This window comes from Cryptotermes secundus, unplaced genomic scaffold (assembly GCF_002891405.2).
Source record: "Cryptotermes secundus unplaced genomic scaffold, Csec_1.0 scaffold120, whole genome shotgun sequence".
Taxonomy (NCBI): Eukaryota; Metazoa; Arthropoda; class Insecta; order Blattodea; family Kalotermitidae; genus Cryptotermes; species Cryptotermes secundus.
This window is the reverse complement of record NW_019742442.1, coordinates 1,245,678-1,272,374: the sequence shown is the minus strand read 5'-3', so window position 1 is coordinate 1,272,374 and position 26,697 is coordinate 1,245,678. Positions and strand designations below refer to the sequence as shown.

Genomic DNA, 26,697 nt, shown 5'->3' with positions numbered 1-26,697 from the left:
ACAAGTGAAAATCAGTAGAGGTAGCAACAGGATACATATAATTAAAATGGTACTACATAATAGATGGGTTTTATACTACAGGAATTGAAATGTAATTGGGTTGCTGGAATATATGAGTAGGATCAGGGAGTCAAATTATGGCAACACAAAATGTAAATTGTAATGGATCTAATAAAGTATTCAATAATTCAAATTTCTATGAAGTGAATAAATCAAGAGTGATTTAGCCAGTACATGCAACATGCAAGAGGGAAATGATATATGCATATAATATTAAGGTCAGAAAATATCAAAGAGAAGAGAGTATAAATCGAGAGTGATATGGGCAGGACATGCTGCATACAAAAGAGAAATGAAATATGCAAATGATCAGAAAATATCAAAAGAAAAAAACATTTGGGAGGCATAACATGGATAAGATAACACAAATTGAATATGTGAAAAATTGAAGGTAAGAACTGAATTTAATTACAGGGGCAGACAGCAAGCTTTTGTGAAAATGGTGATGAATATTTGGGGGTCAGAAAAGCAGAGAATTGTTGGCTAGTTGAGTGACTATAAACTTTGCAAGACTGCCCATGGAGTTACTTACTACTTACCAAAATGCCATGATGAGCACAAGAACTACTATAGTAATTTGAATGAATTTGTTGGAGCAGACATCATCATCTACAATTGAGCAGTTGCGTCTTCTATGCTTCAGAGTAGCTCCAGAAAGTTTACTTGTAACTGAAAATGATCATTATCATTTGTGAGATTTGAAGTTATTACAGCAGTAAATATTCAGATCATGGTCATCTATGATGAGACAGCATTTATTTTGGTACATGTGTACCATCTTCAGCACAGAACAGTGAAGATGATGACAGCAGGATCCTCCATAACACTAGTATCCCTCGCCCCACCTACCAAAGTATATGATGACACATTCTTAATTTGTTTTAATGTACGGACTAGTACAGACTAGGAATGTGGTAATCAGAAATTGAGAGAGAAATGAACTCAGAAAAGTATGAGCTTGTGAAAAGCTGAAACTCCAGACACCTCGTATAATACAAGAAATTGTAATTACAATTAGCTGTATCTGAATTTGAGCATATTTTGGTTTTCATTTTAATAACTTCCATTTAAAATTATAACTATCACAGTTAATTCATTATAATTTAATTGTACATTAATTACTTGTATGGTGAAACAGATAGATAATATGTCCTTATTTTTAATTGATTTCTAATTTCATAAATTTTTCACATATTTATTAAATGTTTTATTTCACTTTATTCAAAACTGTTGTTGTTCAAAACTACTGTTGTTGCTGTAACTGCCTAGGTGAAAGAAGATGAGAGGGGGAGGCTAAGGTCACACTTCTGCAAGCCTTTTGCATCAGTCTGTCACGTGACACTGCACTGTGAACATGCGTTTTTACACGAGTGCTTTTTCAACTTCGTGTTTCATTTTTTTCTGTGAGGGATGACAAAATTGATCAACGTGTCTGCATCAAGTTACTGAAGCTCAGTAAATCATCTACTGAAACCTTTGAAATGCTCTCTGAGGCTTTTGGAGAATATTCTTTAAGCCGGACAGTGGTTTTTGAGTGACATTCATGTTTCAAGTCTGGTCAAGTGTCAGATGAAGATGACGAAAGTTCAGGGCGACCAAGCACCAGCAAAATGACAGAAAACATTGAAAAATTTGAGAACTCATCCATGGAGGCTGTTGCCACCAAACAATCCATGAGCTTGCAGACACTGTTGTGATCAGTTGTGGAGTTTGCCAAGAGATCTCAACAGAAAATTTGAACATGCGCCACAATACCGTGAATTTTGCTCCCTGACTCTTGACAAATGATCAAAAGCAGCAGCATGTAAACATGTGTCGTAAGCTATGAGAGAAGTCTAATGAGGACCCAACTTTTATTTCTAGGATCATAACAGGTGACAAAAGTTGGATTTACAGTTATGATCCAGAAACAAAGCAACAGTCATCACAGTGGAAGAGCCCACAATCACCAAGAGCAAAAAAGGCGCAGCAGGTCTAGAGTTCAATAAAGAGCATGCTCAGTGTTTTTTCGATGTGAAGGGGATTGTTCACAGTGAATTTGTTCCTCTCAAGACTATGGTCAACTCTGACTTCTACTGTGACATTTTGAGACGCTTGAGAGAAAATGTGCAACGCAAAAGACTGGAACTTTGGCACAACCACAAGTGTCTCCTTCAACATGACAACATGCCTGCACACATGTCCTTGAAAACCAGAGTTTGTGACTGACAACATCATGGTTATTGTTACCCATCCTGGACTTAGCCCTCTGTGATTGAAAATGAAACTAAAGGGACAATGTTTTGAAACATTGTCTGACATCCAAAGGGAACTGCAAGTGGTACTTGACAGTATTAAGGAAAATGACTTCTATGGTGCTTCTGAAGCACAGAAAAAATGATTGGATCACTGTATACATTCTGAAGGAGACTATTTTGAAGGAGATGGCAGACAAAATTGAGTAAGTTAAGCCAGTATTTTTCTTTGACCTAATCCGGGAACTTCCCGGTAGTACCTTGGTCTCATACTCTAAGGGAGGAACACAAATTTAAGGGTGTTTGAGAACAGGTTGCTGTTAAATATATTTGAATCTAAAGAAGAGCAAGCAACAGAAGTATGGAAAGAAATGCATAGTGAGGAGCTTCATAATTTCTACCATTTAATAAATACTATCAGGGTGATCAAAGGAATGAAGATAGGAATGAGAAATGTATATAGAATGTTAATCAGAAAACCAGACAAATTTAGTCATAAGTGGGAGGATATTACTATAACAGGTATAAAGAAATATGATGTGCAGGTGTGGATTGGATTTATCTAGCTCATAATATTAACCAAATGTGGCTTCTTGTGAAAATGCTAATGAAATTTTCAGATCCATAAAGAGTGGAGAATTCTTTTGGCCAGTAGAGTGGCTCTCAGCTTCTTAAGGACTCTTCCCCATGGGCTGTTAGAAGAGCCTCATCATATTCCTTTTAGTTCAAATCTTAACCTGATGGTGGCACTATGTGCTCTTGGGATAATATTTCACTACAGTTAGAAACAAGAGTTAGATGGGACATGCTATCTCAAATAGTGGTGGCAGTGGGGCCATCATTATCTACAAAACAGATGACACTGATGGATCCATTACAAAATTTATAGAGATAAATAGGATAGTTTATGAACAAAAATATTGAAAAACAGTCAATAGCAGAAACCAGGTAGATAAAATGCAAACTTAGGATAATATATAAAAATATATTAAAAAATATTCAAACAGCCATATTTTCATTGAATAGTTTTTAAGTTGTTGTTGTTGTTGTTGTTGTTGTTATTGTTGTTGTTGTTGTTGGAGAGGGTGGGTTTCCCCATGCACTTAGACCAGATATTGGTCCATTGTGCGTCCCCCTGTGATATTCTACCAGTCTCTATTCCCTACCGGTGCTGGTGCGTGCCATCAGTCCCGACTCAGCCAGCGAGTTCGGCCTCTACTGTCTCAGCGGTATCTCGGTACTTCCCCCATCTACCAGAGGCGTTAGAGACTACTGTTGGGCGGGAAATGTCCTGATTTTGGCTCAGAGGTCCCCTTGAGACATGAGGTTCTTTTATGTGCCGTAAAGCTATGACACGGGACCCATGGCTTAAAGTCCCTCCGGAGAACTTGTTCCCCGAATGTTTCCGCCCTTAAAAATTCCATGACCTCCGCCGGGTTTGAACCCGTGTACCTTGAGTCACGAGGTGGGAACGTTACCTAGTTTTGAAGTTAGTTATTTAACGACATGAGGCATTACAGCAGAACTAGAGACTTACAAAGATTACAAACAGGTTAGATGCTATAATTATCATATTATTATATGGCACTCTGTTTTAGATATTGCTTCATATACCAACCACTAGAAATACTTGATGATGTAGATTTAAGACTGTCAATTCGCTTCAGCTTGGCAAGTTTCCGGTTCATTCTCTCTAGTTCATCAATACGAGTCTCCAGATTGTCAGTCACCTTGCATAGTTCTTTCACAGCTCCCACATTCTCCATAAAGATTCTCTCCTGGAAGAGCAGACAAAATTAAATATGAAGTTCTCGCAGTGATAATTACAGGGAGTGTGTGTATGGCAATCAGCAGCATCAATATGAAACAAAACTCTTACACACTGGAATTAGAGACAGAGAGAGAGAGAGATGGAAGGGAGGAGGGAGACAGACAGACTTCAAAACATTGGAATTTATGATGTAGCTGATATTCCGAGAAGGCTTTATTGTTAAAACAAACTTATACAGAATTCACAGTGTACCAGTAAATATGGATACTTTCATGTAAAGAGTACAACTTGTGTTGAATGTAACATATTTATAACAAATGCATCACATATACACAAAAGTTTTAGTGGCAAAATTTTTTACACAGTACCAGCCTTTATAGAGATGCCTTTTATGATGCCATTTACATTCACTCTATCTGAATGCTAGAAGAATAGTTAATTTAAATGTCCTCTGTATACTGTGTTCTGTTCCATGAAGTGTAGTGGAGGAAATTTAATTTCCTTCAGAACAACTGCATCAGATGCAGCAGAGGGTTACCCTCTAAAATTCAGAACTGCCTTCTAAGCACCCAGTCACTGTGGAAGAAGAAGACTAGTACAAACCTTATTTACAACTAAGAAGTTATCTATCCTCCGACCATTTGGGAGTATTATGTCACCTGCAGCATGCACTGCCTCTGGCAGAACCCTCTGTACATCTTGGGCAATAACACCTGTATCAGAGGTGAGGTTTGGGTCAACAGTCAATCCAGCATGGAGAGAAAATTCTGGTGCATATCGATACCGCACCACACGCAGCTGCTGAACATTGCGTAGCTGTTCCCGAGTGTCACACTGGAAAATGGATCCCAAAATCTTTAAATTCTTTACGCCACTAAAAGTAATAACTTTTAGGCAAAACTCATTAATGAACCAGAAATGCTTACTGTGACCATATGCAGTTCTAAATAACAGTCTGAAGTACATGTGTAAGAAATATATAACACTCTACAATCACTGGAACGTGGAAAAGTGTTTAGGCTCTAAGTTTACTTAGGACATAAATGAATAAAGAAATCCCATAAATGGGCTGTAACTTTATATCATCTAAAGTCTGGTTATTCAGGATTATTATATTAAGCATGAAAATAATTAGTGATCATGTGTGTATGTGTGCATGGTGGTGGTGGTGAGTTTTATTTGGTCCTGACTCCACCTGTTCAGTCGTAAGCCACCACTGATCTCTGGTATGGTCTCTGTGTTGCTTTCTCTTCACACAAACTGAAACAGTCACCTACACCAAAGATAAAACTTTGGAATCTGAAGAAGAAAGCCACCCCCTCCCCCTTGTGGTTTGGGGCCATGTTAGACTGTAAGTTCTCTGTACCAACCATCATTTTATAATCACTGTATTGCTGGGCTTACAAATATGTCCTATGGGTGAGCCACCTCAGAAATGAATTCTATGCTCCTGCTTACATGGGCAGAGGTTAGAAACATCAAATGGACCATAACAAGTGGCAGCAGAAAGCAACCAATAAAGGCTTTCATATCTGATCTCATGTTTCTACTGGCTAGTGTGAGAGCCACAAAAGCAGAACATTGTCTTCTCACTGTGAATGCAACAGAGTAATTTAGACTATTATTTTCATAAGAAGATATATGTAATTCTAATATTAATGTGGTAAATCTTGAAAAATACTACATTCTGAGATATGAAGCCATGTAGTCTGGCACAAATTAATTGAAATTTTGGAGGAACATGCTGCCTCTATTTTTGGGGTCACTCAGTCTATGAGACTACACAGCATCACATCTCAGAAGACAATAACCTTTATAGTAACTATTGTGAGACCCTGAAATCCAGCACAGTATATTTTCAAAACAACTATCTCTGTACAACATGGAAAATTGTTGGTCTACTGGTCTAATCTGCTCTCACCTCTTGTATGTTTTCTTTGGCCCTCCTGTCACTTGGCTGCACAATATGGCCTGTCACCTTAAGGTTACCATGGATAACCAATGCTTCATCAGGTCGGTCTGTGTTGATTCCAACTCGACCAGCATGGAAGATAGATTCTGGTGTATGGCCTTTTTGCCAACACAGTTCTACATCACTTTCAAACTGGCCAGGGTTCGATGCCTGAAACAGGAAAGCCTGGTGTCTTCAGGCACACAGCTCTAGGCAGTAAGAAGAATAGGAATTTGAACAAGAAATTATAAACATAAACTAGGATTCTTATTACTGGACAGCAGAACACATTTTCACTATCAGAACTTTTACTGTATGCAGAAGAAGATGGCATAAACTTTATTGGAATTTTCTTTTTGTTAGTGTCTTGTTTCTTCCTTATTTCTTACAAACAGTGAAACAAAATTTGCGTTCCAACTATCTAAAGGCAGATTTATTGTGAAGGTCTAATATGTTATACAACATATGCCCTGAAATGTCTAGTTTTCAAGGTATAAGTCACCATCAAATGGGGTAATACACTTCTTAGCAGTGTGATTTGTCACGATGATACACAGCGCATTGTTACGTGTAACCAAAACACACAGTGCACAGCAGGGGTCAGTTGTGATTAAATGTTCATGCATTATACACATGATGAATGATTTATCAAGGACACTGTCACAGGCCTCTGTCATTTATCTGAGAGGCTGAGTGATCAATGATATATTTATTTTCTGAAACTGTTCTACTCGGGCTGCCTGATGATGTGCCTCTAGCTGTGAGGCAGAGATTGTGGATTCAGCACGATATCTGGCAGAGGTCAAATGCCACATATCCAGGAAGTTGGTTTGGAAATAGAAGTTCGACCACATGGCCTCCTCGGTCACTGGATCTAACTCCAATGGACTTTTTCCTGTGGGGGCACCTGAAGGAGCATGTTTCTGCAGACCCTCTCAAGGCTATCAAGGATCTCATGGCAGGACTTCAAGTTGCTATGACGATGGCTGATGCCAAAATATCAAGGCCTGTTCAAGTAAATGCCATGTGGTGTACAGCCATCTGCCTTGAAATGGATGGACACTGCTTTGAATACCTACTGTGACTACAAGGGTCAAATGGTTTGACCATTTGATAGCTTGTGCCATTTGACAGTGACGTGTATCTTGAAAACTAAATGTCACAGGACATATTGTGACATGACATTTGAGTGCTGGAAGTGTGCAGTCAGAGCACAGCAGAGATATCCTTTGCTATACAACGGCTAACTAAAACGTTTCTGCAGTAACGAATACAGTTGCAGAAATCAAAGTGTTGCCTGGAGACACAATGTTTCATGGCAATGGATGAGACAGATGATAATAGAGGACAGTCAACTGTCCGACTTGTTGATCTATATTCAGTCCACATGAAAGTTGATCCATTCCGAGATTCAGACAGCAGTGAGAGTTTGAGAGATTAGAGGCCAATCCAAAATTGAGACAACAGTGAGAGATTCCTCACAGAGATTCGTAAAACAGATGCTGTTAAGCTGGAGTTCAATGTGTGAGCAGTTATAATCGAGTGTAATTGTAACAGAGTCGTCCAGTAAATCCAATGATCAAATCTAGAACCAACAGTTTTTTTTATTGCTATTGGGGTGGGACTAAGACCCTTATATGGGCCAAGCCATAGCTCAAGCGGTTAGTCGCTAGCCTCCCACCACGGCGGTCCGTGTTCAATCCCGTGTCTGGTCAAGTGGGATTTGTGGTGGACAAAGTGGCGCTGAGGCAGGTTTCCTCCGAGTACTTTGGTTTCCCCTGCCACCCCACTAGCAATAAAATAAAAAAAAAGAGTCCCTTGTACTGCAGCCACTTCTGGCCTATTGTACCAGCCCCAGATGATATGTGAGGGTGATTATGGAGCAATTGGTGGAATGAAAATTGGCAGGGGAAACTGAAGTACTCGGAGAAAACCTACCCCAGCGCCACTCTGTCCACCACAAATCCCACTTGACCAGACCCGGGATCGAACCCAGGCCGCCGCGGTGGGAAGCCAGCGACTAACCGCTTGAGTTATGGCACAGCATGGAACCCACAGTTGCTCATCCAGCTAACCCCTTACATATGAAAATATGCTGTACAATATTTTTTGCTTATTTTTTAAGAAGGATTCACACTATGAAGAGCCTGTGCTCTAATTTCATTTCACTCTGTATATTGCATATTTTTCTTCACATGAATAAATGAACATATATTGGGAGGTCATGTGTGTCTCTGTGTACCTGCATGTTTCAGCTACAGCTGGAGAAATTATAACAAAATATGGAGTAAGCATGCAAATTTTGTGACTGCAGGTTGGAATAGTAATACTTACCCTGACAATAATGCGTTCAGAAGCATGGGAGACAATGGGATAGTTGTTACTGTCTGCACAGTGTGCATGGAGACCTACAACCAGGTAGAAGTAGCGCTGATCAGGGTTTGGTTTCCCTTTCTTACGCATATTGTTGGATGTTGTTTCACTAAAGTGTAGACGTCCAACTGTCACCTTTGTCACCTGTTCTCCTTGCAGATCCACACTGAAATTCAAGAATGACTGTGAAGCCCAGCTTTGATTACCGGCTAATAGAGTACAATAAATAAGGTCTATAAGTAAACATAGTTCCCAGAAAGTAAAAGTATACAGACTGAGTCCAGAGATTGAACTTCTATTCTGACCCTCCAAAACTGAAAGGATTGTCATGTCTGTCTGACCATCATCACAGCAAATTTAAAGTAACTCCTCCCAAGGAGGTTGCTGCATTTTCCTGGTTTCTTCCAGTCTTTCTGTGTTATCATACAGTCTATCTTATTCAGATAGTTTTAGTTCTGTCACACTAATTCCTGCATGTCATATACTTCAAAGCTTACACTTCATCAGAAGTGAGGGGAGAGGTGGGTAAACACAGAAATGTCCACTGATTCGAGGAATGTATCAAGACCCCAGTGGAACTGAATTTAATGTTCCTCAATTAGTGTTTTCCCTCACTGAATGTTCAATTTATGTGATTCCAAGTCAATAAACTCAGTGTTAAAATTCCTACACTTAGGTTTATTCCTCAGTTTACTGTTCAAATACTCTGCTTCTCAAAGAACCTTTAAATGGGACTTCCAATGAAGTAGGAGTTCTGTACTGCTCTTTCACTAATCATCCATTCGAGTTTTTAACATGGTTAGTTGTCACATAACAAAGCATTCTCCATTTTTCCGAGTCTTCACACAAATACTTTTCTTGTACCTGTGCCCACTCCCTTCCTATTCTATCCACCCTCACTTGGTTTCTCCACCTGCTCCTTGGTCCCTCCCCAATGATTATTTATTCACTGTAACTACCTAACTAACCCCATGGAGCTGAGCCCTTCTTGAGATGTCGCCAGTTGTGCAGTTACTCAAGATTTCCAACATTTTATGGAACCCAAAGTTCATGACCGTGTTCACATGAGCATTCCACTGGTCCCTATCCTGAGCCAGATCAGTCAAGTCCATACCACCCCATCATATATCTCTAAGATCCATTTTAATATTATCCTCCCATTACATCTAGGTCTTCCTAGTGATATCTTTCCTTGTGGCTGCCCCACCAATATCCTATATGCAATCCTCTTCGCTCCCATTCGTCCTACATGTCATGCCCATCTCATCCTCCTTGATTTCATCATTCTAATTATACTCTGAGAAGAGTACAAGTTATGAAGCTCCTCATTATGCAGTTTTCTCCAACATCCTGTTGCTTCTTCTCTCATCTGTCCAAATATTCTCCTCAACATCCTGTTCTCAAACATCCTCACTCTATGTTCCTCTTTTAATGACAGAAATTAAGTTTCATACCGATATAGAACCACAAGCAAATTTATAGTTTTGTATATTCTAATTTTTATGCTTTTAGACAGCAGACGAGAAGACAAAGGTTCTGGACAGAATGGTACCAAGCATTACCTAAATTCAATCTCCTCTTAATTTTCTCCTGAGTCAGATTTTGATTTGTTATAGTCATCCCCAAATATATGAACTGTGCCACATTTTCAAAGCATATGTTAGCTATCTTTATGTCATGATTTTGCCTTGCATTCTGGTGAGGAGACAACAACATATACTTAGTTTTCTCTTTGCTTGCTTCTAGACCAGCCTTCTTACTATCAAAAATTAGAGTTTGTTTTCTTTCTGGTATCTGTGTTATCTTCCAATAGATTCACATCATCAGCATAGACCAACAGCTGATGTTACTCACTTAATTTCAGTCCAAACTAATTTTCCTGGACATTCCTCATGGCACAATCTGCAGCAAAATTTAAAAGCAGTGTCACTGAAGCACCTCCTTGTTTTAGAAAATTTTATATAATATTATCAGACAAATATTTACCTATAAGGACTTGACTATACAGTTGATTTAAACACATTTTATTCAGCCTAACTAATTTCATGGACACACCTAACTCTATGAGAATATTGTACAATACTTCCCTTCTAACTGAATGACAGGCTTTCTTGAAGTGTGCGAATAGCTGATGTACTGTCTCATACTCCCATTTTTTTCTCCAGTCTCTGATGAATGCAAAAAAATGACCTGTTACATCAAAACCCATGACCCCCATAATTTCATCTACAAGGGTTGGATAAAAAGTAGTGGCAACACTGCTCATCACTTGGGTCAGTTTTTTATGGAACCAAGTGACTTTTATGATGTCCCCATAAGCAGGGTCCTACACTTTATTAAACGTGTAGGATTAATAAAAGGCTAATCCAAGGGGAAGCACAATAGCTTATTGAAGGTCGCAGTGCTGGGGCCGGTTTTTATGGCCCACCCCTTACATACATTACATTACATTGCAGAGCAGTGTATAAATGGCAAATATTTCCATCCATAATGCACCATAGTGTTAGTGTGCCATCTGCAAGACATTACATTAACTTACAGCACAGGATGAAAGGGTTTCTTGCTGCGGTCACTCTGTGATTGCTCCACTTTGATTGTTTGTGTTGGGGACTCCACTTTAACGCCATAGAAATGCAAATGGAAGCTGGAAATTTTCTTGAGACCTTCAGGTGTCTTGACAAACTGTGCATCACCCTGAAGCTGTGCATGACATGTGATCTATATGAGAAAAAAATTAATAATCTAATAACTTGATACAAAAACACAACCTCATGCGCGTGCATACAATACATTCTTCAATGCAGCTTTGCCAATCATTGGTCAAAATCACCAGTTAGACATCAACACGTTTTGGTCACACAGGGTGATCATCAGATATTTATGATTATCTACGTAAGCTGTTACACTGCAGTATTATATATGGCCTGTGACAGCTGTACATCTAAGAAGTTTATTAGTTGACCAAATTTTGGTGCCTGTTAAATGCAAAATGTAAGATGTTTTAAAGCTTTTAAAATTATGTAAAAAGGTGTATGTGTGTGCTACGGAACTCCTCTTATGTGTTGCTTTATGTTTACCACGAAGATGTGTGTTTCATGGATGGTGTCCAAATTAAGTGTATTCCAGTAACTAATATGTGTGTGAACTACATATGCATGTGATCATATGAGGCTTACAAGGATGCTAAGCTTGCCCTAGTATAGAAACTAGTTTACCACCAAAACAGATACTTTGTGAGAACACCTGGTCACAGGAAATCTTGAAGCTGACCAGCCAGTGCACATCTTCATTAGGATGGAAGCTTTCAGAGCCCAACATTCCTTAATGCAATGTTATATATGACAAACTGGACAGCTGTCTGTACAAAGTGTTGCTCTCCACTGCTTGAAGGGTGGAGGCAGCCATCTCCGTGGAGAACCTCAAACCTGAGAAAAAGGGAGAACTCCACTTCCGGCTGCTCAACTGCAGCTTGATATAGGGAGAGAAGTCAAAAACCCAACCAATTACCAAGGCTGCAGACTTACAAAAGAGGAACTGCAATGAAAGAAAACCCTGAGGTCTATCAGTAATAGTTCGTCAGGAAGAATGTTTACTTACACCTATTTTGCAATGGCACTGCACAACAATATAAAGTAACAGCAGCCACAACTGGAGTCATCTCCAGTAGAAGACAGAAGAATCCCAACTCCCATACCGCAATTAATACCACAAGGAGATTGGTCAGTTCTGTCCTCCAGTAGAAACAATTAATCTCTGAACAACATGCTCAAGGTTGTGAACTGCAGCGCAGCGGATTATGACAGAGATCAAAAGGGCTTTATTTGAACAAACAAAAATAGTGGTCACTATAAAAATTGTCCTTAATCTAATGAAATAAAATGGTTGCTAGAATCCATAGCAAACCAAAGCTTTGTTTGCTGCCTGTTTCATGCTTGGCTTTCTGCTTGGCTTACTTTTCAACCTGAAGATTGACAAAGAGTTCAAAAAGAAGGATAAGGTAACAGTGATGGAAGATATATCTCCAAGGGACATATTGAGGGCAAATATAACTCTAGCAGCAGCCAAAGCAAATATCAGTAATGGAAATGCACTGAAATGCCAGAAAGTGGCATGACGGTATGATAAAAACTATATTCGTTTTGGCTTTACATGAATCAAGCCCACAACACATGTTGCACTATGCACTGCCAGCTAACGCTAGTTCAAACATTGCAAATTTTTGGCATCACTTGGAGACTAATCATACTGCTTTCAAAACTAAATCTCCAGAATTTCTTAAATACAAACTGAATGAGGAGTAACAATAAATATGAACAATGTTTCCATCAACAAATAAATGAGGCACTTGAAGCTTTATACCCAGTAACAAAATTAACATAAATGCTTATCAGAGGTGCCATGTGACAAAACATTATGCTCAGAATTTAAAAGGCACTCCTTAATTGAGTTCTGGGTTTAGAGATGTAGACAGTACTCAGAAGTTACAAGGCATTTTCTATGCTACAACAATGTGAGGCCATATTTTCAACACTTTTCACCAACAAGTCCAAATAAAAAAGGATGAATACTGAATCAGGCCTACCATTCAAGCTGAAAAATAATACAGCAAACACCGAAGAACATGTTTTAATTCAACAGGCACATCAATTGCATTAAAACATTTTTAACTATATTCTTTCGCTTTTTTGTTTCTTATTGTATTTTTCTGTATTAAAATTTGGATTCCATATTTTCTTTCAATACTTAAGCATCTACAGCAGAGGCAGAAAATAACATCAAGTCATCCATTATGAAGTCATTGTGAAATATTAAAGGGTGTAACACTTTTGCCTTACCTGGAAATGGTTCTTTTTCTGGCAAACAAAAGCATCATCAGCATTTGAGAAGTTGAATCCTTTGTCTGCATCTACTCTGTAGTGTGGAACAGGGCTAAAACAGAAGTTCATATCATGATAAGTAATTTAGGGCTAAATAATTGTGTCCAGTTTTCGGAATAGTAACCCATGTAATTCTTTGTCACTTCCTACTAAAAGAACTTCTAACCAAGAATTTTCTTCCAACCAAACTCTGTTTAGGATAAGCAAATTTCCACAGTAGTTCAGGGCATATACAGATCCTAGAATGCATTTTAATTCTTCTCTGGGGTCTGTCTTGAAAAAAAAAAAGATTCTGATGCACCATTCACAGGATATTGAACATGACTGAAGAATCAAGCATTTCATATATAGGATGCAGTTGAGGTTACAGTCACAAACATGTGCTCTTTGGTGCCACAGTTCATCACCCTGTTTATAGCAAATATTAACTTCTCTTCAGCAAATAAAAGAAAATCAAGTTGTTTCATTCAAAATTTGTAACCACATTAAAGGCAGGCATTCCTGCTTCATTACTGGTGGGTTGATTTTTGGCCTAGAGAGTGACTATCCTGGGATTTTCATCATTTTCCACAGTCCCTTCATGAAAATTCTGAGAGAGTAACCTAAGAAAGGTAAGCATTTTCTTCCAAGTCATTTGCAATTGAACATTCATAACTATCTTCTTACTGGAAGCTGTATAACCCATGCAGCTGAGAAAAAAATTAAATAAACCAAGAACTACAAAACTTTGTTTTCAGACCCAGCTAACAGTGATAAATGGACTGCTACAAGAATTACTTAAAGGGACACTTCATATGTTTTCTAAATAAAAAACTACATTTTGATGAAAAAATTAAAGAATAACCAACCGAAAAGACTTGCACACTACTGCAAACAGTTTCCATCTGGTAAATACTTTTTCTGCAGAACCGAGGTGAATAAACCAATTTCTGAGATAGAAGCAGCATGAGGCAAATTACACTATTTCCTACAGCATGTCTGCCAAAAGAATAGTGATCATCTGAGAGGTGGTGCAAACAGAGGCTCTAAATCATGGTAGGGCTCTCACATCCTTATATAACAAAGATCAACCAAGAACTTAGATCCATTCAGGTAAATCTGTTGTCCTCTATATGACAGTTCAGTGTCTTAATCCAAGATAACAGTTCCTATATTCTCAATAATTATCTTTCTCACTTACTGAATGCTTATTTGTGTATGTCACAACATAATACCCAAATTTATATATTCCATACTGCATAACAGTGTCGATCTCTGTTTACATACGCAATTTTTATGACTATTTCCATCATAAATATTATCCAAAAGGTTAATGAGAACTAAAAATAACAAGCTATGAATTTAATGTTTATGTTACTTCCATCTTTAAACTGATCAGAGAATAATCACTCAAAAAATTGCACTTAATGCTGATTATTTGCATCTGAAACATAAGTGACAAATAAAATTTCAACATATATTTCTGACTCATTATATTAAGTACACTTTTCTAACCTAGTTGAAACTGGAACTGTGAATACTCCTCATCCCTCTAATACAGAAAGGAACAATGACAAGAAAAAATTAGTGACTGTAATTACATATATTTGAATGTTACATTTGTACATTACTGGAAATTGATAGTTTAATAGAAGACACATAACTTACAGTTCTTTTAAGTTCTGGTCACACAGCACATGCCATGCTGTTTGCTGAAATGGTTGAAAACGAATGCACTGGTAACTGGAATCCAGGTACATTCCTGACTCTCCAGGAATGTCAAATCCATAGTCATCATCCAGCACTCCTGTCTGATTGGAACTTGAGTCTGGAGACAATTCTGTATGAAAGTAAAACAAAAGGGTAAACAATTTATATTTGTTGTGGGGCACATCCACTTAACAAGTTACATAAGGATTTCTCTGGTGAAGGGGGTGGGACCTGTCTAACTTCAAGAACTGCAAGAATTTTTATCCAAGGACATGTTACTGAAAGCAATTTTTATTTCTAGCAACTTGTTGATGATGATGACACCATTTGTCTCACCAATATCATCACCATCATGATCACTGCTGTTACAGTAGTCACCATTGTTGTTGTTTCCAAATTATGTTTGCTTTTTATCCTGCTTTCCTTCTTCTACAAATCTTTATTTAATGTTAATGTTTCACGCTGTTATCTGTAAGAGCAATCTATTTATTAACTTACTTTCCTTTCTTAGTAATAGAAAGTATGCTTATGAGATCGCTATGCTGTCTGTGGGTTCCTTTCTTTCAACTTTAGAATCAAGTGACTGATTTTCAAGATGCTGGGTATGAACATTATGTCACTGGAAGCTGCCCCAACATGGTATTTTTTAACTTCTTTCAAACAGTTACAATGAATAATATATAATTTTTGTTAAGGTACTTCCTCTAATTTGGTATAGAGACTAGGCTACGGGCTGGATTATTGAGGAGTCAGGATTCAATTCCCAGTAAGGGAAAGATGCATTCTCTCCTCCATAACATCCATACTGGCTTTCGGGTCCATCCAACCTTCTACACAATGTGTACCACAGGCTGTTTCCCCAGAAATGAAATGGCAGAGGCGTGAAGCTGACCACTCACTTCTATCTCTTACCAAGATCAAGAATACTGGTGTAATATATCCACTCCCTGTATGTCTTCATGGTATACTTCTTAATTAATTACACGAACAGATAACTAGACCTTTTACCTTATTTCCTCTTATAAAATGTAAAATATTACATACATACTTTTCAGGTGGCAGTGACACGAGTATAATTTAATTTAGGGTCTTGAAATAATGATTGGTAACAGATTTTTGAAAAACATGCAACTTTATTAGAGGTATTCATTCTACAGAAAGTAAAATAACAACATGGCGAGTATGTGAAATTTTCTTTAGTTTTTGACCTGATGGTAATGAATAACGACCCACTGGGGACAGTCATGTAAAATTTAGTACTCAGATAGATCATAAACACATCTACATATTACATACAAAATATTCTTTGTAAGTCAACAATTACAAGCACAGCAACAGTGTGAAACTTTGAGGTTATATCAACCAAATTTAGGATACACAGAATCTGTACTCAAGTAATTAGTTCTTCATGAAAATACAGTAAAATATGCTTAATAATAATAATAGTAACAGATCTGTTGGGCTATAAATTAGAAATTTTTGCAGTAGGAATGATGGCTTTGTGAGTTCTGTTTGATCTAATTTTCTTCTTCCTGTACTTAATTACAAGTGGGAAAACAACTACTAGGCCTCACAGTATGTCAACAGGTGTGATTATATTGAGATTAAACCAGGAAAGGTGAACATGCATTATATTTTCACAGTGAGAGAAGAAAATTAATACAGCTGATATAATTGACTGATTATACCACCATGAAAGATGAGCACTAAAAGCATGAAGGAAATCTACTGTATGAACTGTATTATTGTGCGGATTGAGTGGAGGGACAGGGGTCACATGTTAGCATGCACAAAACTCTAAAAGTCTTCAGACCCACCTCCTCTTCTTGCAACTTCTAAAAACTCAGTGTGCCTTGTGTCTCACATTTGCCCTGAATTTTTTACAAATATAACTTGCATAAAACCTTTGTCACAGGACAACAAGAAGCAGTACAGTTGAGCTGAGGCTTGTTACAAGCTAGCATGCAAAGAATTTGTGTATGGTGAACCAGTGCAATGAGATGCAAGTTTGTAAGTACAAGAAGACAAAAGTGCAGTAGTGTAAAGTGAAATAGTGGAGAGCTAGGCCAGCCAACATCAAGATCATAAAGCAGTTAAAGACAAATTGTAAATAACTGCTTCAAAACACAATAAAATGTTACACTATGCTATGATGGGTTATCCTCTATACTTTTGTGTACACAGTGCTGAAAGAAGTCCCCAACAGCCAAGAGGTTATCCAGGTGTGGAGATATTGATGTTTTCATTGCTATGCATGATACATTTCATTTAAAAGCTTCAACCTTTATACATGGAGTATATCAGTATATCAGTCAAAGAAATATCTCCTCCAGGTTTCAACAGTTTAAGTTTTCTGTGCCATTAACCTTTAAACGCCGGATCTTCGAAATAGTGGTAAGCTTGAGCTGGCCGCAGTTTATTTAAATGCCCACTGCTGGTGCTCGTTTAAAACAATATAAATCATATATTATTCTCCATCCATCTTCAAACACGTCTCCTCCTCCTCAGTTTCTCCACACATATTTCTTTTCTCCAGCATAACACCTTTCCTAACTAACAGTTTCCACCTTCTTCTCAGCCTTTCTTTGTGGGTTTTCCTTTTAATTTCACGTTTGAAACCTTATTTGGAACACATCATATGCTACCAAGGATGTACAAAGGTTCCTTATATAAGAATTAGCACAAAAACAGTTACCTGGACACATCTTTCAACATTATGCCACTAATTTTCAGAGCACATGCTTAAAATTTTAGTCTCAAATAATGTACTACAGTCTTTCCTTGATATTGGTGTGAACGCAGAATGTATGCTTTATATTACAATTTATGATTAAAAATTTCGAATATCAAGACCTTTCTCTGAACTGGTCTTTGTGGTGCCTAATTGAAAAGTACCCTGACTCAACTTCCTTTTGACTTAAAATCTGACAGACATTCATGTAATTCCATAACCGATTTATTACTTTCTAGTATTAACTGGCTCATTTAATGGTTATTCACTCATTTACTTGATGAACAACTTCATGACCCAATTTAACCCTTTTACTACTGACTAGAGAGCTACAGGCTATACAAGTATCCTTCTCTTTCCACATGTTATTTAACGATGCTTTGATGATGATGAATCAGAGAGGATTCAAAAGGAGGTGACTGTGGCCTAACCAAGGTACTATCCTAGCATCTGCCTGAAGGGGCTGAGGAAAACCATGAACCTCAGTCAGGAAAGCTCGTGTCCCAGTCAAGATTCAAACTGAGCACCTACCAAACACACATCTAGAGTGTTACCCCTAAACCAATCGTTTGGTATATGGAAGTAGTGTTAACCTGTTCCAAAATATGTGGATGCCAAAAATATGACAGGGAAAATGCTGAAATTAAAATATTTTGCATGGAAATGCAACAGGCAACTGGAGTGTAAGCATCAGCAGGATTGAATTACAACAGGCCTAATAAAACTTGTCTAAATGGCCCAGTCAGTCCAACAGCAGGAAAAGAACTACATGCCACACAATCATATATCATATTTAAATGACCACAGGGTAAGGGCTATCTGAAAACTGAGATGACAGAGTGATGGGAAAGTTTTTGGGCCCTGCACTGCACCTATAAGTTAGGTTTGGTATTAAGACACACCAAAGATTCTGGATGAATGGTTAGCACTAATAATTAGTACTGGGGAGGTCAACTTTCCTGAATGAGTTTCTTTGTGGTATTTCTCAGTCAAGTTAATGATAAATAATCATGTGGCAGCCCTATTAATCATTCTGTAATGAGGAATGAAATATTTGTGTAAATCAATTGGTGGGGATGAAACTCCATCATCCCCAAAGTGAAGTCACTATGAAACTCAGTGGTGGCCAAGATGATTGCTACAAGATAATGATAAAATCACCTGGTTCTTGTTTTACATGCACCATACTGTTCAGGCCCTGTTGCTGACCTCCAGTGGCCCCATTTGAATTTCCATTGGCTCCTGATCCTGGGGTTCCCCCATCCTGTGACAATTTCCTTTTCTTGGAGCCCCCCTGGACAGTTGAGTAGATTGTGATGTTGCCAGACTGATGCTCACTTGTAAGGCCCGCATGCGCTGCTGCCAGTGCTAAGGTGGATGTATTTGGTGCTAATCCTTTGGAAAGACAAAATCAATTGTAAATATCAGCCTCATTTAATTTTCCTTGAAACAAAACATTTCTTCATGTGAAACATGTTTATTACAATACATAATACACAATTTTGATCCAATGAATGTAAGATAATAAGACTGCAGATTATAAATGAAGTAAGAGAGACTGAAGATGCTGTCTGTCCACTTCTACAGAAGAGGGACCAAAACCATGCTCATATTTCTTGGATGCCTGAATATATTCCACGCCTTTTATGTCACCTAGCATTAGGACAAGGAAACTTACTCTTTTGTTCATACTACAGTGAACTCTTGATTATCAAATGCAATGGAGTGTAGAACTGAGGTGGATAATTAAAACAACAGACAATCCAAAGATCTACAATCAACCTTGAAAATTACTTAATTACTACAAAATAATCCTTTATGCTCTAGGTGTTTTCCGAGTGTTGTAGAATGTCACTCTACTTGCATAAATTACACATCACACTTAATAGAAATATATAGAGCCAAAAATAAACAAAAGTTTAAACACTTAAACGTAGTCTGCTTTACTGCCAAAACCATAAGCGTTTAAAACGCCATTAGCCCACATTTATAATGCCTCTCTAGAAGCAGGTATTTTCCCAGAGAGATTTAAGATAGCAAAGGTAAAACCACTTCACAAAAAGGAAGACAAGAAGGATATGAAAAATTATAGACCAATATCCCTTTTGTGTGCTTTCTCGAAAATCTTGGAAAAGTTGATGCATAATAGGTTACCTCCTTTTTACAAGAAATACCATATTAACAGAGGCTGAACATGGATTTAGGATGAATAGGTCGACTGAGACTGCAATTTACTCTTTTCTAGCAAATATACAGGAATCGGCTGAGAATAACGAAAAACAGGTTGGAATTTTTTGTGATTTAACTAAAGCGTATGATGCCATAAATCATGAACATTACTTTCTAAATTGCAAACATATGGAGTGAGAGGTGTGGCAAACTTATGGTTTAAATCATATTTGGCGTACCGGAAGCAAGTTGTTGAAATAAGTTGTGATGGCAAAAAATATATATCGGCTCCAAGAGAAATTAAATATGGAGTACAACAAGGTTCAGTGCTTGGGCCATTATTATTTTTATTATAGGTAAATGATCTGCCTTTGAATATCAAAGAGGCGAGGATAGTTTTGTCTGCAAATGATACAAATATTTTGGTAACAGCGGAAAAGGAACATATCCTGCAGCAAAAGATAAATAAAGTCATGAACGAGTTATATGGATGGTTCAATGTAAATAATCTTATATTGAATGCTGAGAAAAGAATAGCAATGGCATTTCATAATAGACAAGAAAGAGATTTGATAAAACCTCAAGTCAAATTTGGCAAACTGGAGATCTCCTATAAATGTGAAACGAAATGAACATATGGAGTGGAAAGCACATATGATGTTCTTAAGCTCAAAACTTCATAAAGACTGTTACATGATAAAATCCCTTAGGGATGTAACAAGCCGACAGGTTATTAGGAGTATTTACTTTGCTCACTTCCATGCTTATTTGAAGTATGGTTTAATTTTCTGGGGTAGCAACCCAAAAAGTAAAATTATATTTAAATTGCAGAAACGAATTGTTAGAATAATTAGTGGTGTGAGTAGATTAGCATCATATAGACAACTTTTTAAGGATTTAAACCTACTTCCACTACCTTGTATGTATATATTTGGAATAGTATGCCATGTTAAACTACATTTAGAAAAGTTAGAACAAAATAATATAGTTCATAATCACAATACATGCCAGAAGTTAAATCTCCATGCTCAGCTTTGCAGAACAAATGCCTATAAGAAAGGAGTACTGAATATGGGAATAAAATTATACAATAAAATACCAAATAAAATCAGGGAGATAGAAAAAATGAGACAGTTTAAAAAAGTAATGAGTTCATATCTGGTACAACATATGTTTTATTCTGTAGAGGAATATATGTTAAATTAAAGATGGTATGTTTGTGAAAGGGGGGTATTTATTTTTAATTATAGAAATTGAACTATTGTACTATGTTTAATATGTATGGAACGTTTTCCTATGACAGTGAGTTGATGAGGAAGGATGAATGGATTGGTTGACTGATTGATTGATGTGAAATGGATTGAATTGGTTACTCTGTTGGGGAACTTATGTTGTCTTAAATTTGTAATATAGTTTTATATGGTATGTTGGACATGTACACAATTTGTGTATGTAGTTGAATATTAAATTACAGTATTACTGACTTTTATACAAATAATTTGACTTGTTCTATATCTGGATGCTGTATTGCAAAATGTGGATTTCTGGAACAAATAAAAATGAATGAATGAATGAATGAATGAATGAATGAATGAATGAATGAATGAACTACTGGAACTGGGTATATGAAATCTAGTATAAGATTATTTTAAGCATAATTACATATTATATATGTAATACTGTTTACATGTAAACAAATACAAACATGGAGAGGGTATGAACTTCTGACGTTATCTCTTAAAATACTTAAAGTAGTCAGAACCTTTAATTATATAAGAAATTCTTTTCACAAAAAGATGATGATGGTGACGATATTCTGTATGAAACAAAGTGACAACAGCAGGTAATAAAAAGACAAGTACTGATGTTGACAGTATTCAGTCTTAGGAGCATTTGCTGACAAGCTGGGCATGCTAACCTATCAGCTGATTTGTATTCTACTGTGGAATTACAAATTTACATTATCTAAAATACAATAGCAACAACACTGCATTTTCAGGAATTCAACACACATTAAAATAGAATAAAACTGAATCTCACGAAGTCTCTAGCTAAATACCAATGACCACTGACAAAACTGTACAGTACAAAAATGGGCTTTATGAATTCTGCCCAGACGTTGATGTTCAACTTTTACAATTAAGTATGGTATCACTTGAAAGCTCCTGTTTTTATGTATGGAAATATTACGTTAACTATCTGTGATCACATAACTTAAATTCCAATGTATTAATACACGGCAGACTGAGTCACTTGTCACCATGGCATGGCATGTGTTTCTATCCTTTGGTATTAATGGTGTTGAATCTCCTCCTGTCAAAGAGTTAATTAGTTAGTTGACTCTGAATTGTTATGCTTTCTTATATTATTTTGGGTGGCAAATGAATCTTAAGTTTGGCAAGCAGAATTTGGCATAAACTTTCAAGGTCTGATTATCACCATTATTGATGACAATGATGACAATGAAGATGGCAATGAAGAAAATCTCAAACAATATGCCAAAGAAGTTATTAGGAATTAGATTAAACTGCCATTCACCTAGATTTTGTAAAGTTGGCCCTGTTGAGGAGGCTGTCACATTTAGGCTGATTGGAGTTTGAGCCTGCGCAGGTGGATTTGTACTGTTTGGGGACGGAATATTCTGAGGGTTGCTATTCTGCTGAGTGAGAAGTGGTGTGAGAACTGGATGCTGTACAAGTAGTGTCTCTCCCACAGGTAAATGTTGTTGAGGAAGACCTCCATGAGGATGAGGAGTGGGTGGAGGAGGTTTCACAAGATTAATGTGATGTGATGGATGGTACAAATTGGAATGATGGTGTGACAGGGAATGGTTGTGATGATGATGCGGATGGGTTGCAGGATGCTGCAGTAAGATTTCCTGGTGAAGATTTGTTGTGCCAGATGAATGTTTCTGATCTGAAAAGAAAGAAGAAAATGAGAGATTCAGATGTATGGCACAAAATTCTTGATAAGTGTTTTCTCTTTGGGTAATGGTGTTAGGATCCTCACATATTCTTATAACATTGTCAAGACAGAAATATATTAATCATTATTATTATAATAAAAATATTGTCACGTGTATCAATGACTAAAGATGGGGTTTAGATTGGTAATTGAATTTATTAACCAGCTACAGGTCATAACTACAATGAATTATTACAATGTTGCAAATTTACACAATTTACAAATAGTCCACACTAATTTTATCAGTCTATTTCCACTAGTCGTCACTATCCGTTTCCTGGCAACGGATTTATAACACAGGAACTGTAGAAGTCTCACTAAAGTACACACTTCTGATATCGATGTACAACAGCACATGTAATATCACACACTAAATCTTCTAATTTTTCTTCTGGCCACACTGCTGTTCTCTTGGAACTCTGGAACTCAAATGAGTCAATTCCATTCCTGTATTTCCTCACACCCTCTCGGCAGCCCCTCTATTGTTTCATGGCGCAGACCACACAGAAAACACGTGTCATGTATCAGACTATGAGTTGCTTTGTCCGTTTGCAGCATTCGGCATGGCGTGAACAACATAGAAAACACAGCCTCACCTACTGTTGCGAGTTGGACCGTGTTTACAGAGCTATTGCCTCAAAATATGTTGATCAAATCCTTTACAATATCATATTTAAACGATATTTTAAATTATATATATAATATTCTTAATTTTTTATAATATATGATGTATAACAATGAAACCAACTATACTTGTCTACATGACATATAGATGTTAAATTATNCAGCTACTGCTCTCTGCATTCCAAGCCATTCAACTGCTCTGAAGATGGAGGCGATACGTTCCTCCGAAACGTCGGCCAAAACGAAGAATACACGGCGCCTAAACCCAGAAGACGACTTTCTTCACAGACTTCAGTTGTTTAACACAAAACAGACTACAATAATCAATTCTTTGAAAACAGTGTAACATCACTAATGATTGTCTGCTTGTAAATGAGTGACTTTAAAATCAAAATGGAGAGGAATAAGCACTATTAATTAGTTACTTAGTAAGTCTGTTACAATACAGCCTAAGACAAATTTACAGCTGTTAATTTCAAGCATATGAAACGTATTCTTTTTTGCTCTCATAAAACTGCTACCTGTAGAGATGCACATATTGCACCTCATGCATTCTATTCTTTCCTGCAGTTCTGTCAGTTCCTGCTTCATCACACAAACTTTGTATGCATTTCATGTCTTTGCCAACTGAGCTTCATGACCAGACTTCTTCTATTCCATAATTTCATCATTCTAACACTACAAGGTGGCCTGTGCATATGCGAAAATTCCTCATTTGTATACAACTGAACAGGAACCCAAATGAAGGTGATTACTGGAGATTGCCAATGGCGACTACACAAGGAAGGTGTTATAATTGCTTTCATGCAGGTTAGATTTCTCCCCCCGTGATATTCATACAACCAGTCACTAAGGAAGGCACCAAAGGGAAAGTGATTGCCATCAGAAGCATATAAGGGTTTCTGCATGGTTAGTTTTACCAGCAGAAAATGGAATTTCAGCGTACAGTGACTTAATGGTATGCATGTCTCAATGATTTTGGCTCTGTACACCAGGATCACAGAGACCACTAGTAATTTTAGCCAGGCATGTTCCTATTGAACACTGACAAAATACAACGATTCTCCGCTTGACTCATCCATAAAATTTGACTCCTGATCGCTGATATATGGTCCACTGAAGGAAATGAGTTAAATATGAAAATAAAGTGTCAATATTATGATCGTAAAAGTAGTAACCTATAATTAATATCACAAATTACTCACGTGGGGAATGGGCACCTGGGTCAGGTGGTGAATATGGTGGCTCTGAACCTGAATCTGGAGGGCTCTCAGGAAGGTTGTGTCTGTAACAATATTAAAAGCAAGTACCATCATATTTACATATCCAGCAGCAAACATAACGAAGCACTGAAATCTCTACAACTTCAAATTTAAGATTACAATCTCTATTTAGGATTTTCATTAATTTCCTCAGTACAAAACAGTGAACATCAGTAAATTAACTTAATATACTTGTACGTCATGACCACTTCAAAACATCTACTGATTCAGTAATAATAATTATTAAAACTTTGAGTCATAATTTAATAGTTTTTATTTGAAGATTTATGACATACAGTCACGAAAATGTCTTAATTTTGAACATATGTTGAACCACCCAGACATGAATATTATTGAATATAGCTTCACTTATAAGCCACTGTGGAAGTTCTTGTCCCTAGGTTCTTGCCATCTATATATAATGTGCAACTCTGCAGTGAAATGTTTCAATAGCTTCAACATATGTTGTAACTAAAGCTTGGAAACAGAAATTACACATCAGTGTGCCTGTTGCCAAGAAATAAAAAATGTAAAAATGATAATCAGGTGGAGCCAATGAAACTGAACTGGAATAATCTAAAAAATAAGCAACAGTCTCTACCATCTGTAATTTATGAAGAAACCAAAATTTTGTGACTCAGAGAAATAATTACTCTATCCTACTGTCATGCTCATAACAATATGCTCAGCATTTTGGGTTCAATTTTAATGTTAAATTAAAACATGCTTGATGCAGGTTATGCTATTAAGAACTCTTCAGTGAGTATTTACTTCTACTTCAGCATAGCTACAGAAGAGTAGAATTACTTGTTGATTTTTTAGGATCATGATATGACAACAGTTTATAACATAAAATATGAGTAATTATAACTCCTAAATACTGATCGTGAATGTGTACATTTTATGTAAGTAATTAGTAAGAAAATACTTATAAAGCACAAGGCTCATGGATTATAAACAGTTTTTATACAAATTCATCTAAGTCACTTGTTAATAAAAAAAAACATCTACTACAACCACTACTATAAACATCACTTCAAGGAAGCTTATTCTTAAGTAGGATACAGAAGACATGCTCAGTATCTCTTGATATTTTTCAAGAAGGTACAACCTGACCACAATGAAAGTAGGCATGTCATAAATCTTGATAGCAAATTAAATAAGAGGCGCTACTACATTATGTGCAGACAAATACACCTAATATATTGGTTCATTAACCATTTCAAAATTACACTAGTATAAAATCATAAATATTGTTTCTGTTTCTAGTGAGGGCTACATATATATAATCTCAAACTAAAGAGAAACTTGTTTTAGATGACATTCCTCAACTCATTTTCCTGCTTTAAAAGTTAAAATAACTTCAATTCTATTTTTTTCCGTGTGATTTATGTAGATGTTATCCTTTCAACAAGTTTCCTGTTCAAAACTGCTTGCTTATTGGTTTATTTTACTCTTTGCTGTGGCTAACACAGTATAAATAGTAAAATTAAATACTCCCTCTAGTATTTAGTATGGTAAAATATAACACTGATATAAAAGAGACAAGTGATTTAACAAACCTGATGGCATCATGATACAGTGAATTTAAATTGTGGTTAACAGTTAATACAGTGGACCACCATTTAATGCTCCCTAGTTTACAGTTTTCACTCATTTACAGTTAGATTTCTATATTATCCCATGCCAATAATGTCATTTCAGTGTTAAATTTCATCCATTTAAGATTTTACTCAATTTAGCATTTAAATCCACTGGTTCCCAAAGAAACTTCAAACGGGGGTTTATCTACTGCATACACAGTGTGTCCAGGATCCGTTAGGACTCATTTTTTTAAATCTTTCCCTGTAATGCTATCTGTTGACGAGTTGTGGTGTTAAGATTCTTGATGTTTCACCTGTGACTGTCAATAATTTCAAAGCGCAAGCATTGCTGCATCATGTGTTCTGACCTTGAATGTACAATACTGTTCTGACGCTCGTTGGAAAATGG

General features: G+C 36.9%; 1 protein-coding gene across 3 annotated transcripts in view; it reads right to left on the bottom strand.

The window, feature by feature from the left end:
- Positions 1-26,697, bottom strand: part of LOC111873102 (myelin regulatory factor) — a 225,641-nt gene that overhangs the window by 23,845 nt on the left and 175,099 nt on the right. For 2 of the 3 annotated variants that reach the window (XM_033754964.1, XM_033754962.1), the window contains 11 exons: positions 24,649-24,728; positions 22,394-22,771; positions 18,848-19,081; positions 14,914-15,085; positions 13,225-13,318; positions 10,929-11,107; positions 8,351-8,555; positions 5,987-6,202; positions 4,669-4,899; positions 3,913-4,072; positions 600-729 (listed from right to left, as the gene is read on the bottom strand). In XM_033754964.1, coding sequence (XP_033610855.1) covers positions 600-729; positions 3,913-4,072; positions 4,669-4,899; positions 5,987-6,202; positions 8,351-8,555; positions 10,929-11,107; positions 13,225-13,318; positions 14,914-15,085; positions 18,848-19,081; positions 22,394-22,771; positions 24,649-24,728 — 2,079 coding nt within the window. The remainder of the gene's footprint in view (positions 1-599; positions 730-3,912; positions 4,073-4,668; positions 4,900-5,986; positions 6,203-8,350; positions 8,556-10,928; positions 11,108-13,224; positions 13,319-14,913; positions 15,086-18,847; positions 19,082-22,393; positions 22,772-24,648; positions 24,729-26,697) is intronic. The other variant, XM_033754963.1, reaches the window with a different exon arrangement.